This window comes from Oppia nitens, unplaced genomic scaffold (assembly GCF_028296485.1).
Source record: "Oppia nitens isolate AA-2021 unplaced genomic scaffold, nextdenovo-longstitch-racon4-pilon3 scaffold4_pilon_pilon_pilon, whole genome shotgun sequence".
In the NCBI taxonomy this organism is placed as follows: domain Eukaryota; kingdom Metazoa; phylum Arthropoda; class Arachnida; order Sarcoptiformes; family Oppiidae; genus Oppia; species Oppia nitens.
The window spans coordinates 3,214,126-3,226,488 of NW_026533232.1; the positions used below are offsets into that span (position 1 = coordinate 3,214,126).

Consider the following 12,363-nt stretch of genomic DNA (forward strand, 5'->3'; position numbering starts at 1 on the left):
TCAATGCTTTAATTGAATGAATGCCTTCAAGTAGTGACAATAAGAAGTAGGAGGAGTTGGATCTGCATCTGAACATCTGTCGACTGACAAACACTTTTGTCTAAATTGTTATATCTCATACCTGATCCCCATTTCCTGCACCCATTTCCCCATTTCCTGAACCGAACCGACAATTTTATGTGTGGAGAGATGTTATGTTAAATACCTGTATATAGTGTTTATCATATATACTGTATAAAGCATACCTGTATATGCAGTGAACGTACAGCTAATGTGAACTGAATTGTATTGAATGCGATCAACAGTTTTAAAGTGAACCAAACATTTGGGTCACATTTGGTCTCAAATATTCAATAAACGCTTTGCATATAATATACACTCAATATAACCGTGCATTCAAATGACTTACCATCTCATGCAATGTCTGTCTTTTGTAACCATTATAACCATTAATTTTTATAATTAACACTAAAAAAGTCATTTAAATTACTCAATCGTTTATTTTTCTCAACTTTTTTTTGGACTAACTTTTCTGTACAATAGAGAAATAAAATAGATTTAATATAATTGTTTGTTTGTCATATGTTGAGACAAACATAATACATGACATTAATTGGCTTACCTATAGATATGACTTATGAGAGATCAGTTGTCATCAATTGAAGATAACTTCATCAACAATGATATTCTTGAGACAAAAGTTGGTTCAAATAAAAGATGTCAGCACTTCTTGATAATTAATTTTTCAATTTAAAGGAAATATTAATCATTTATTTTTTCAGTGATTGCTATCAAAAAACAAGTTTTACAAAACTCATCCATTGATTGGAGAGATAGTATACTGTAGTTATAACTTATAAATTGAGATAATTGACTATAACTCAGTAATATATATAGAGTTTAACTTATTATTTATTATCAATAATTACTAAATAATGTGATATTTTATATTATAATTTCATTGAAACACATGTTTGTCTAATAAATTTCGAAATGTTTTTCAATGGTTTTAAATGCAAAGTCTTGCGGACCACTCGTCAGTTGAAACGATTCTATACTACAGATAAATATCCAGTGATTGGATCGGAAGTCAACCGACAGACAAATGAATTCAAAGTAAATGACAATAAAAAACTTAAAATAAAGTTAATATTTAATGTTTACTGACATCTGAAATAAAACATCTGCCGATGGGTTTAACGTTTGAACTGATTTTTCAATAAATTTTGCAATTTTTAGACTAATTATGAATCGATGCAAACATTAGTCAATAACTTGAAAGCATTGGTACGCAATGTCAGTGAAGGAGGAGATGAAAAATCACGGTTAAGACACACTTCTAAAGGAAAGCTATTAGTTAGACAACGGATTAATGAACTTTTGGATCCATTTTCGCCATTTCTCGAGTTGGCCCCATTAGCCGCATATAATTGTTATGACAATGAAGTGGTCAATAGTGCGGGCATTGTTACCGGTATTGGCCGTGTTAGTGGACAGGAATGCATGATTGTGGCCAATGACGCCACGGTTAAGGCCGGAACATATTATCCTCTAACTGTTAAAAAGCATTTAAGGGCTCAAGAGATCGCTCAACAGAATCGGTTGCCGACCATATATTTGGTGGACTCCGGCGGTGCAAATCTTCCACATCAGGCCGATGTATTTCCCGACGTTAACCATTTCGGCCGTATATTCTATAACGAGGCAATTATGTCATCGCAAGGAATACCGCAAATTGCTGTAGTGATGGGCAGCTGTACGGCTGGTGGCGCATACTTACCTGCCATGGCTGATGAAAATGTTATCGTTAAACGACAAGGAACCATATTCTTAGGCGGACCTCCTCTTGTAAAGGCAGCTACAGGTGAGGACGTGTCCGCTGAAGCTTTAGGTGGAGCAGACATGCATTGCAGGTGAAGACATGTCATTAACTTCTTAATATATAATGCTTTTATTGTTGTCTAACGTTAATTTAATTCAAAAATAATTACCTGTTTATCAATGAAAATATCAAATGACTACTAATCTTTCCTTTTGAAAAAACTTGAATTAAACTAAATTTAACTTAAAGTCATTTGAAACACATTTATAATATCTTAGAATAGACTTTATATACAAAATTTATTTCTTTTATATCCAATTCACTTAAAAAACACTTATTATGTATTAACAGATTTACATATTTAATTGTTGGCAATTGAGACAAACATAAAATTAACTCAAAAATTTAATATAATTTAAAGTCTCTCTCATTTTTAACCACAAAACACATAAATATTACATTTTATACTAAATTTCAATAAAACTTCTCTACAGTACTTCAGGTGTAACGGACTATTACGCGCATAACGATAGACATGCGCTTCAAATCACTAGAAATATTGTGGCAAATCTTAATCGCCGTAAGAAAGTGGAACTAAATATAAGCGACGAAGTGGTCGAACCCAAGTTTGCGGCCACCGATATATATGGTATCGTTGGAACAGATCTTAAGAAGTTGTTTGAAGTACGAGAAGTAATCTCACGAATTGTCGACGGAAGTCGTTTCGATGAATTTAAAGCACAATATGGACCAACACTTGTCACGGGATTTGCCCGACTTTTCGGTTATCCCATCGGTATTGTAGCTAACAATGGAGTCTTATTTTCCGAGTCGGCCCTAAAAGGAGCTCATTTCATACAACTTTGTTGTCAACGAAAGATTCCGTTAGTATTTCTTCAAAATATCACCGGATTTATGATTGGAAAAGATGCTGAAAATGGAGGAATAGCCAAACACGGCGCTAAAATGGTAACCGCCGTGACCTGTGCTCAGGTGCCCAAACTTACTGTAGTTATAGGCGGTTCTTATGGTGCGGGAAACTATGGTATGTGTGGTAGGGCTTACTCACCAAGATTTCTATATATGTGGCCAAACGCTAGAATCTCTGTCATGGGTGGAGAACAGGCGGCCAATGTTTTGGCGACAGTTAATCAAGAGATTCAACAAAGAGAGGGAAAGATATTAAGTGACGACCAAATTAAGGCCATCCGAGACCCTATTTTAGACAAATTTGAGAGAGAAGGCAATCCTTACTATTCAAGTGCTCGCATTTGGGACGACGGCATCATAGACCCGGTCGACACCCGACATGTGCTCGGCCTTAGTCTCAGCGCTGCACTCAACGCCCAAATTCCCGAAACAAAGTTCGGTGTCTTCCGGATGTGATGTCAATCACTGATTATTATTATTTGTTATGTTTTTTATTATTAAATAAATCTATTTTATACACTAAATATAATTAAAACATTATTACAAACAAAACTATAAAACAATTAATTTAAATGATTATGTCTTGACTTGTTGTGTGTCATCCAAGTCGACGATCTCATCCAAAAACTTTTCCTGTTTGACGGCAAACATCGAGTATAGGTCTGACAAAGACAGACAAAACAATAACAAATGAAATATATATTATAATTGTAATGACAATCAAAATGACATACAAACTGATCCGACAAATGATGTCAATATAAGACCCAATAATTTGTTTGATTTGTTAGTCTTAACTAATTTGCTGACTCTCTCTTTGTTTATCTGTTCCGCTCGTCTCTTGAATCCGGTGTACATCTCATCAATCTTTGGGTCGTCTTTACCACTCATTGTCACCGAAAAAATCAGTCAATAATTAGTGACAAAAAAATCCAAAGAATCGTTTGATTATTGATATAATAAATCATAACATAATAACCATAACATCAAACATATGTCACGTGTTTTCTCAGGTTTTGTTTAAACTTAAAATGTTTTTATAAATCTCTGACTCACTGTTTGGGGAATATTCTTAACATTGCATTCATATTTGAAATCAAATAATTTACTCTATTATACAGTATTATAGGGAATCCCTATTAGGGATCTATTGTATAGTACAGTACAATACTATTCACATAACATTTATATTCAAATTCAAACCAAATATAATGGAAACTAAACACAAAATATCTAAAATTATATGAAAAATCCCCAAATATTCTGATTCTTGTTTGAGATATAATAATGTAATGTAATATAAAATTCATTGAATTACAAGAATTTTATTTTGAAACTAACGTTGAGTTGTATTAACACAACATTAATAGTATAAGTGTTTGGATTAAACTGTTGTGACGATTGTTGTGTATATAATAACTATTTATTTAATTATTTTCAATTTATTAATCTAATTGAAATGTCAATTGAAATAATATACCGGTATTTTTATAAATAATAAACATAATTAATATATTAATTATACAATATATGGTTGTAATTGAATGTTTATAATGGCATCAATTGTACGTTTAATTAATATTTATTTAATTAAAAAATTACAAATCATTCTTATGCTAATGTCTTTTAACTAAGAGATAAGTGATTAATAAAAATATTTGTTAAATGATTTGCTTATAATTGACTCGACATTGACATCTATGCTAAATACATTTAACAGTTAAATTTAATAGTTATATAATAAATATAATTATAATAATTAAATATATGATTACAAAAAGTAAAGTAAAGATTTTGCATTAATAAACCAGTTTATCATTAATATTGAATTTGATCTCAAATACTGTATTATATTATATAATATTATTCTCAGAAAAACACAAGTCATTTATACTGTATTTCAAATATTTTAGATTAAATATTATTATAAAAGTTGTCATTCATTTCAATGTAATTACCATTTGGACAGTATTTTAAATAGCATTAATTTATAATTAAATTATTATCTTTTCAAAAAATTAATAATATTTTAATTTATATTTTTATTACAGAAATATCATTTTTATCAACATTTGTGTTAAATCAAGTCACTCATCGATACATTTATCCAATAAATTTGATTGAAAATTACTAATATTTCAATTAACAAATGCTTATCAAAGTCTAAAGTTTTAAACTGATAATTAGTTTCTAAACAGTTATATATATTGTTGTTTTAGTGATAATGTTTTACATATTCATCGTTATTATTAATTGATAAGATATGTGAAAAAGAGTGTTAACATTTATTGTATATAAATAATAAAAACTTTAGTAAAATTTTTACAGTAATCTGTGACTGATTTGTAATTTTTGGGAACATTTTGGCCACTTTTTCAAATCAAACAAATTTTAATTATAACAAATAAATTAATGGATAAATGCGATTCTGTCCACAAATTAGATGTTTTTCTCAGTCATTCCAATCTTGAGGATGGAGTCGTTGAAGTAATTAAATTTGTAAGAAATGAATGGTCAGAAAACAAGATTAAGCTAAAGGTATTTACTGATGGCATAACTAATCGATTAATTGGTGCCTATTTGGAGGACAAACCCAATGATATGATTTTAATCCGAGTTTACGGTGAAAAAACTGAGCTCTTCATCGATAGAAAACAAGAGGTGCTAAACATGAGAACAATGTATAAATCGGGTCTTATTCCTCCAGTTTATTGTACTTTTAATAATGGTATTTGTTATGGATATTCACCGGGAGTTGTATTGGACGAGAATATGGTTAGAGATACACATATTTCTAAACTAATCTCCGAAATGATGGCCAGAATGCATACAATTAAGCCACAGATGAATCGTTTGTGTAATCAGATGAATGATTGCACTCCAGAACCGGTTCCATCACTATTCAAAGGACTCCGAAAATTTTTGGACTTAATTCCCTGTGCTTTAAAAGATCCACAACAAGACAAACGGTATAAAAGTTTTTCAGCAAAACTCTACTAAATATAATTATATTAATATTTTTAAACTTATAGTTATAAAAAGTTTTTGCCAAACAAAGAGAATCTCATATCAGAAGTGAATTCACTTGAGTTGACATTAAAGAAGTTGTTGTCTCCGGTGGTCTTTTGTCACAACGATCTCTTGTTGAAGAATATTGTGTTTAACGCCGACAAGAACAATGTTACGTTTATAGACTTCGAGTACGGAGATTATAACTACCAGGCCTTTGATATAGCCAACCATTTTTGTGAGTTTGCTGGTGTGGACACATTCAATCCTTGTCTTTATCCAAATAAAGATTTTCAAAAACCATGGCTTCGACACTATTTAAAAGCCTGGTTTTCTCTCAAAGATCGTTCATTATCGGCCAATGCCATAGAAATGCCATCCATTGATATTGAAGTGGAGAAACTTTATAATCAAGTAAACCAGTTTGCAATGGCTGCCCATCTGGTTTGGGGTCTCTGGGCTATAGTCCAGTCCGAGCACTCGACTATTAACTTTGATTTTCTCGGTTATGGTATACAACGGCTTCGGGAGTACTATAAAATTAAGGATAAGTTTGTCCAAAACGGAGAAATCTATCACTGATTAAAGTAATTATCACAACTTTCTAGTCGTTGGCTTTTAAATACAATTTATATATATATTTATATTTAATTTCCAATCATTTAATTCCAAATTTTACTATATTTGTGTTCATTTTAATGTTTACTAAAATTTTTTTATGTTATCTTATAAAATGATTTTAATTAGCGATATATAATATATATGTATAAAGTATAAAATTTTATCAAAAGTTATGTATATTTTTATTTAATAAAATAATTTTTATTGTCAAAAATTAATGGAAATTATAACTAAATTTAATGATTTAACAATCATTCAAATCAAGTGATGTCCATTCCCTCCAATTGATACACTTTTTGTTTGGTCTGATCCGCCACCAAAACCATGACTTCAGGCATTAATAAATCTTTCGGATGATATCCTAATTGAGATGATATATCGTAGGCATATATAACAGTGGTATCGTTAAGCATAACCTTATGTTTAGCTAAACCAATAATACAGTTACGAAGTCTAGCGATCTTTTCTCTGTCTTCAAGTGAGACATCAGTATAATCAATGATATGACCACCAGATTCATCAATAATCTTTGATATCCACACAAAGCCATTGTTGCCTAATATAACACTGACACCAATCGGTAGTTTATGGAAGTGGTTCTTACGTCTCTCTATTAATGAAGGCGACACCCGAACCATCACTCCCTGACCTAACTTTCCATACTTTAAACTTCTTGTATGAAGTCCAAGAGCTCCGTCTTCAAAGATATTCTGGACTTCGGCCGATATAATGTCGCCCTCTTTCAGATAGTTTCTCATTGCCATCTCGTCCTCTTCGGTCTTACGTCTGAGTTCACCGCCGGGAAGATTAACACCCGATAACTGTAAGACGGAATCGAGTCGTGAGTTAGTCTCCACTTTCCATCTTTTGTGTTGCACTTCAATAATTCGACCGACAATGACATCGCCGATCTCACCGTTATATCGGGTCCTCAATGGACGGACACTAATCAGTCTATTGATTGGCTCAACGATGCCGGCGATCGATGCGACCAACTGTTTATCGGTACTGAGATACGTGCCGTGACCTCGCATGAAGGTGTGGTCATCGGTAATGTTATCACCCGGCAAAACATATTTGACTTTTTCGGTCGACTCGTAGTGCGGGTGTTGGTCACTGTCCTCAAGATATTTACGGTTTTCGGATATCACACGAATCACAACATTAGACATCACTATTGCATTCAATTCAATGTTTTTACAAATATTTATATATAAACTAAAATCAAATAATAATTCAAAACTAATTTCACACTATTTTTACAGTAATTTATTATTCAATAACATCTAACAAATAAACTCAACAATAGCCTAACATTTGGTCCTTTTTTATTATTAAAAATTATCATCTTTTATATAATAAACTTATATTTATAAAAGCATTACATATTCTATTAAATTTAATACTATAAATGATTTTAAAAATTTTTGCGCCAAATTTAAATTACATTAATAATAACTATTAATTATTATTTATTTATTATTAAAATATAACACTATTTAATAAAATAACAATATATAAATTGAATATACAATTTCTTATAAAACAAATTATCAAATTTATAATATATTTCATTTTGTATGCAATAATTATAGTTATTATTTATTGCTAATAAATTAAGAAAAATCTCTCAAATGATAATTCAAATGATTAGTTTAATAATAAAATTTACAAATAATAAAAACATTGTAATTGTTATCAAAATTGCTGCCATTAAAGCAATCCTAAGTTTCCAGTGTTTATATGATGACCGCAACTCTTTGACCACTTGATCCACTTGTTTTCGAGTGTAATCCAAATCAACACTATTATCGATAACAATGTCTGCCAAACGACACTTCTCGTCCAAAGACATTTGAGCATCAATTCTTGATATGCATTCATCTTCAGTATAATTATTTCGTAGTTTCAATCTTTGGATCTGTTGATTGCGATTACATTTAACGACAATTGAATGACCCAAATAACGAACCATTTTTCCACTTTCAAAGAGTAACGGAAGATCTAAGACAACAAATTGTTTTAACATAAAAAGATAAAACAATAATTGTTTGAATATTTGTTTGTAAATCTCTGGATGTATTAAACTGTTAACCAATTTTCTGTTATTTTGGTCATTAAATATAATGTCCGCTAACTTCTTGCGGTCTAATTCTCCGTTTTCATGAAGAATATCATTACCAAAGTGTTTGCAAAGCAATTTCAAGGCCTTCATTCCCGGTCTGACCACTTGTCGGGCAATCAAATCTCCGTCAATAATATCGATACCCTTTTCTGACAACATGTTAGAAACGGTCGACTTTCCCGAACCGATACCTCCCGTGAGACCAACGATAAACATGTTTGTATACAAAATTACGGTTCAGACGGACAAAAACCAAACGTATATTTAGTGATTGTTTTGTATCAATATTTCGGTGATTTACCGGACAATTAGTGTTGGTATGGATTCACGGGTTTTAGCCGACAATCAAACAAAACATTTATTGGTTTTGTTGTCAAAAATAAGTCAATGAAAGGCACGTAATGTCTGTACAAACCCTCGATTGTCGGCAACACTACTGTAATGAGTGTTTGACTTATGTTTTGACAAAACAATTGGCTTTTGATTTAACAATATATTACCGATAATTGCATTGAAAGTCGACCCGAATTCTGACCGCAAAATGAGTGGCGAAACGGTCGGTATTATATATCCGCCGCCAGAGCTAAGGAGTATCCTTTTCAATGATATTTATTATAAATATTTTGTAAGTATTTCTTTGCCATTATTTTCCTGAACCAACACTTGTTTATAGATATCGTCGATAAAACGGCCAGTTTTGTTGCCCGAAATGGACCCGAATTTGAGTCCCGAATCCAACAGAACGAACAAAATAATCCGAAATTTAATTTCTTAAAACCTGGCGATCCGTATAACGCTTACTATCAGCACAAATGCAAAGAATTTCGCGAAGGAGGCAAATCGGGATCCGATATCGTGGCCGCGCCCACCGGTCCATACAACACAACTACCACATCGACGGCTGCCATCAAACAATCAACTCAACAGACAACTGTTCCCAAAACAGCCAAACAATTGGAACTATTAATGGATACACCGATCATTCCTCGAGAACCTCCGCCAGACTTCGAGTTTATGGAAGACCCGCCTTCTATATCGGCTTTGGATTTAGACATTGTTAAGCTGACGGCACAATTTGTGGCCATTCACGGGCGATCATTTTTGACAAATTTGATGAACAGAGAGCAACGTAACTATCAGTTTGATTTTCTACGGCCACAACACGGACTCTTCAGTTACTTTACTCAACTCATTGAACAATACGCTAAAATACACGCGCCGTCTAAGAATGTAGTGGACATTTTGTCCAAAGAGTTGACAAATTCAAAGATAATCTTAGATAAAGTCAGGTATAGAGTCGAGTGGACTAAAGTACAAGAGGCGGAAAAACGACGCGAAGAAGAAGAAGCAGAGAAGGAACGCATACAATACGCTCAAATCGATTGGCATGACTTTGTCATTGTTGAGAATGTCGACTATCAACCCCACGAACAGGGATTGTTTCCACCACCGACTACACCAGAGAGAGTGGGCTCAAGAATTCTATTACAACAAAGAATTGAAGAACAAGGGGTACCCTTTGATTTGATTGATTGAATTTTTGTTATTTTTATTCTCATTTATTTACAGCAAGAAGCCGTTGAAATGGATGTCGATTCTGATGAAGAAAATAACGACAACAAAGAGGAACCAAATGCTAACAAAGACAAAGAGTCGATGCCTCCGCCACCTTTGCCACCACTTCCACCTCAATTGGATAATGTACTCATTCGTAAAGATTATAATCCGAAGCAGACTAAACCACAATTAACACAAAACCCGACTCCAAGTCGGACTTCAGATTCATTTGTTATCTCTCCGATAACGGGTGAGAAAATTCCTGCCGATAAACTTCAAGAACATATGCGCTTTGGATTACTTGATCCGCGTTGGGTCGAACAGAGAGACCGATCCATCCAAGAAAAGATGTCTCAAGAAGAAGTCTATGCCTATGGCTCAGCAATTGAATCCAGTCTTAAACAATTGGCTGAAAGGCGTACTGATATTTTTGGTTCGGGCGATGAGGAGACAGTTATCGGTAAAAAGATTGGTGAAGAGGAACATAAAAAATCAGATAAAGGGCCGATTGTATGGGATGGACATACCGCATCTGTTGAAGCGGCTACGCGTGCGGCCAGAGCTAACATCACTATTGAAGAACAGATCCAACAAATTCACAAAATTAAAGGTTTATTACCGGAAGACGATAAGGACAAAATAGGACCCGCACTTCCTTCTACATCAAACTCAGCCATAATATCCGCTCCTCCTGTGGCTTCTAATCCTATGATATCAGCTCCGCCGCGAACACAGCTTATATCACAACCTCCTGTTTCAATAGTTACGACTTCAATAAATGTTGCGCAATCTTTGATGCCTCCACCACAGCCAATGCAAGCGATGCAATCAATGGTTCCACAACATCCACAAATGTTGTCACAGATGATGTTAGGCGGTCAGCCAACTCCTCAACATTATATGATGGCTCCACATGGTCTTCACATGCCACACATGGGCTTATATGGTATGCCAATGGGACCGCCTCCCGACATGAATATGACACCACTAGGCGTTCCACCTCCTAATATGTCGATGCAATTTACCAGTGAGGAAGAGCCGAGCTCTAAGAAACAAAGAACTGAAGACAATTTGATTCCCGAAGAAGAATTTGTAGCTAATAATGGACCAAATGTTACCATTAAGATACAGGTCCCACAATCTAGCGAAAAACCCGAGTGGAACTTAACGGGACAGTTACTAACATTTACTTTGCCAATGACTGACACTTTATCGGTGGTAAAGAGCAAAATACATGAGTCGACAAATATGCCGCCAGCGAAACAAAAACTTCAATACGAGGGTACTTTTGTTAAGGACTCCAACTCATTGGCCTATTATAATATACCTAACGGTGCATCTATTGTACTCGGCCTTAAAGAAAGAGGCGGTCGTAAAAAGTAGACTGGTTTTAATCATAATATATTTAAACCATTTATTATATCATATTATGTTATCTCCAAATCATTGTTTAATTAATTTTTAGATCTTTTGTCAAATACTACAATAAATTGTAATTTGTGGCAAATTTCTAATTGTAATAAAACGTCAATTAAAACATTAAATCATTTTATTTTTTATTTTCTAATAATATATTTTAGGCAAACTTTGACTCAAAACATCTCAACTAAATCTAAAAGTAAATGAATTACAGTTACGATAATAATAATAATCATTTACAGTACTAATCAATAGATAACATTTGGTAATCTTAAGTAAATCTCAATGCTTTTTGTGATTGTCGGGCAACTCTTCCCAACCGTCGGGTAATGGATTAACCATTGGATTATGAAAGAGTGATCGTTGGCCATCACCCCACGGGAATGGCTTCGTACGGATACGCATATACTCGTATTGCTTGAACTCTGGCCGCTCGAAGTGCTCGTGATGTTCCTTCTCAACCAAATACGTGTTCAGACCCGACAGTCCGATCGCTGGTATGCAGACAAAGATGAACAGCTTTTTCCACAAATCGGGGTTCGGTTCGTGTTTGGCGTGACTGCTGGCAGTCGACAGATAACGATATGCCGATCGCAACAACAGCTGATGAGCCACAGTCGGCACACGAGACGGCAGTTTCGACAATACCATTGCTCCTAAATATCATCGCAAATATCATTCAAGTCATTTGCAAACAATATCTTACCTTTGGATCAAATAGAGAGTCAAATCAAATGATAATTTAATAATTGATTTATTGTTGTTTTGTTTTGTTTAGCTCTTGAAGTCAACCATTACTTCAATGACAACACTAATCATTGATTGTTTGTTTCCATAGAGATCTTAGTCGACATCAGTCTTAACATAAGTACATAAGCCT

At 33.5% G+C, this 12,363-nt stretch overlaps 8 protein-coding genes across 8 annotated transcripts in view; 3 read left to right on the forward strand and 5 right to left on the reverse strand.

Annotated features, from left to right (window-relative positions):
* The window catches only part of LOC128959768 (malonyl-CoA-acyl carrier protein transacylase, mitochondrial-like), a 227,974-nt gene that overhangs the window by 40,415 nt on the left and 175,196 nt on the right, over nucleotides 1–12,363 (reverse strand). The gene's annotated exons all lie outside the window — the stretch shown is intronic.
* LOC128959762 (methylcrotonoyl-CoA carboxylase beta chain, mitochondrial-like) lies at nucleotides 829–3,263 on the forward strand. Its single transcript, XM_054305771.1, has 3 exons — nucleotides 829–1,116; nucleotides 1,240–1,913; nucleotides 2,317–3,263. The coding sequence occupies exons 1-3, from the start codon at nucleotides 994–996 to the stop codon at nucleotides 3,206–3,208; spliced, it is 1,689 nt and encodes a 562-aa protein (XP_054161746.1). The 5' UTR covers nucleotides 829–993; the 3' UTR covers nucleotides 3,209–3,263.
* On the reverse strand, nucleotides 3,246–3,811 carry LOC128959786 (cytochrome c oxidase assembly factor 3, mitochondrial-like). Its single transcript, XM_054305800.1, has 2 exons — nucleotides 3,487–3,811; nucleotides 3,246–3,414 (listed from the first exon to the last, which is right to left on the reverse strand). Exons 1-2 carry the CDS (start codon nucleotides 3,641–3,643, stop codon nucleotides 3,329–3,331), a joined length of 243 nt encoding a protein of 80 aa, XP_054161775.1. The 5' UTR covers nucleotides 3,644–3,811; the 3' UTR covers nucleotides 3,246–3,328.
* LOC128959771 (probable ethanolamine kinase) lies at nucleotides 5,077–6,388 on the forward strand. The gene is made up of 2 exons (XM_054305786.1): nucleotides 5,077–5,721; nucleotides 5,785–6,388. The coding sequence occupies exons 1-2, from the start codon at nucleotides 5,165–5,167 to the stop codon at nucleotides 6,341–6,343; spliced, it is 1,116 nt and encodes a 371-aa protein (XP_054161761.1). The 5' UTR covers nucleotides 5,077–5,164; the 3' UTR covers nucleotides 6,344–6,388.
* Nucleotides 6,582–7,609, reverse strand: LOC128959777 (exosome complex component RRP4-like). Its single transcript, XM_054305790.1, has one exon. It carries the CDS (start codon nucleotides 7,552–7,554, stop codon nucleotides 6,643–6,645), a length of 912 nt encoding a protein of 303 aa, XP_054161765.1. The 5' UTR covers nucleotides 7,555–7,609; the 3' UTR covers nucleotides 6,582–6,642.
* On the reverse strand, nucleotides 7,999–8,786 carry LOC128960220 (dephospho-CoA kinase domain-containing protein-like). The gene is made up of 3 exons (XM_054306291.1): nucleotides 8,564–8,786; nucleotides 8,068–8,386; nucleotides 7,999–8,011 (listed from the first exon to the last, which is right to left on the reverse strand). The coding sequence occupies exons 1-3, from the start codon at nucleotides 8,721–8,723 to the stop codon at nucleotides 7,999–8,001; spliced, it is 492 nt and encodes a 163-aa protein (XP_054162266.1). The 5' UTR covers nucleotides 8,724–8,786.
* LOC128959755 (splicing factor 3A subunit 1-like) lies at nucleotides 8,894–11,549 on the forward strand. Its single transcript, XM_054305762.1, has 3 exons — nucleotides 8,894–9,097; nucleotides 9,181–10,019; nucleotides 10,077–11,549. Exons 1-3 carry the CDS (start codon nucleotides 9,049–9,051, stop codon nucleotides 11,445–11,447), a joined length of 2,259 nt encoding a protein of 752 aa, XP_054161737.1. The 5' UTR covers nucleotides 8,894–9,048; the 3' UTR covers nucleotides 11,448–11,549.
* On the reverse strand, nucleotides 11,628–12,313 carry LOC128959785 (cytochrome c oxidase subunit 6A1, mitochondrial-like). The gene is made up of 2 exons (XM_054305799.1): nucleotides 12,190–12,313; nucleotides 11,628–12,139 (listed from the first exon to the last, which is right to left on the reverse strand). Exon 2 carries the CDS (start codon nucleotides 12,132–12,134, stop codon nucleotides 11,766–11,768), a length of 369 nt encoding a protein of 122 aa, XP_054161774.1. The 5' UTR covers nucleotides 12,135–12,139; nucleotides 12,190–12,313; the 3' UTR covers nucleotides 11,628–11,765.

Excerpts from the sequence above, each read along its gene's own strand:
- LOC128959777 (XM_054305790.1), bottom strand. The coding sequence starts at position 7,554 with ATGTCTAATGTTGTGATTCGTGTGATATCCGAAAACCGTAAATATCTT.
- LOC128959785 (XM_054305799.1), bottom strand. The coding sequence starts at position 12,134 with ATGGTATTGTCGAAACTGCCGTCTCGTGTGCCGACTGTGGCTCATCAG.
- LOC128960220 (XM_054306291.1), bottom strand. The coding sequence starts at position 8,723 with ATGTTTATCGTTGGTCTCACGGGAGGTATCGGTTCGGGAAAGTCGACC. Across the intron at positions 8,387-8,563 it reads ATTGCTTTGCAAACACTTTG|ATCTTCCGTTACTCTTTGAA; the intron begins GTAATGATATTC and ends TTGTTGTCTTAG.
- LOC128959771 (XM_054305786.1), top strand. The coding sequence starts at position 5,165 with ATGGATAAATGCGATTCTGTCCACAAATTAGATGTTTTTCTCAGTCAT. Across the intron at positions 5,722-5,784 it reads GATCCACAACAAGACAAACG|TTATAAAAAGTTTTTGCCAA; the intron begins GTATAAAAGTTT and ends TTAAACTTATAG.
- LOC128959786 (XM_054305800.1), bottom strand. The coding sequence starts at position 3,643 with ATGAGTGGTAAAGACGACCCAAAGATTGATGAGATGTACACCGGATTC. Across the intron at positions 3,415-3,486 it reads ATCATTTGTCGGATCAGTTT|ACCTATACTCGATGTTTGCC; the intron begins GTATGTCATTTT and ends TGTCTTTGTCAG.
- LOC128959762 (XM_054305771.1), top strand. The coding sequence starts at position 994 with ATGTTTTTCAATGGTTTTAAATGCAAAGTCTTGCGGACCACTCGTCAG. Across the intron at positions 1,117-1,239 it reads GACAGACAAATGAATTCAAA|ACTAATTATGAATCGATGCA; the intron begins GTAAATGACAAT and ends TGCAATTTTTAG. Across the intron at positions 1,914-2,316 it reads GGAGCAGACATGCATTGCAG|TACTTCAGGTGTAACGGACT; the intron begins GTGAAGACATGT and ends ACTTCTCTACAG.
- LOC128959755 (XM_054305762.1), top strand. The coding sequence starts at position 9,049 with ATGAGTGGCGAAACGGTCGGTATTATATATCCGCCGCCAGAGCTAAGG. Across the intron at positions 9,098-9,180 it reads TCCGCCGCCAGAGCTAAGGA|ATATCGTCGATAAAACGGCC; the intron begins GTATCCTTTTCA and ends ACTTGTTTATAG. Across the intron at positions 10,020-10,076 it reads AAAGAATTGAAGAACAAGGG|CAAGAAGCCGTTGAAATGGA; the intron begins GTACCCTTTGAT and ends ATTTATTTACAG.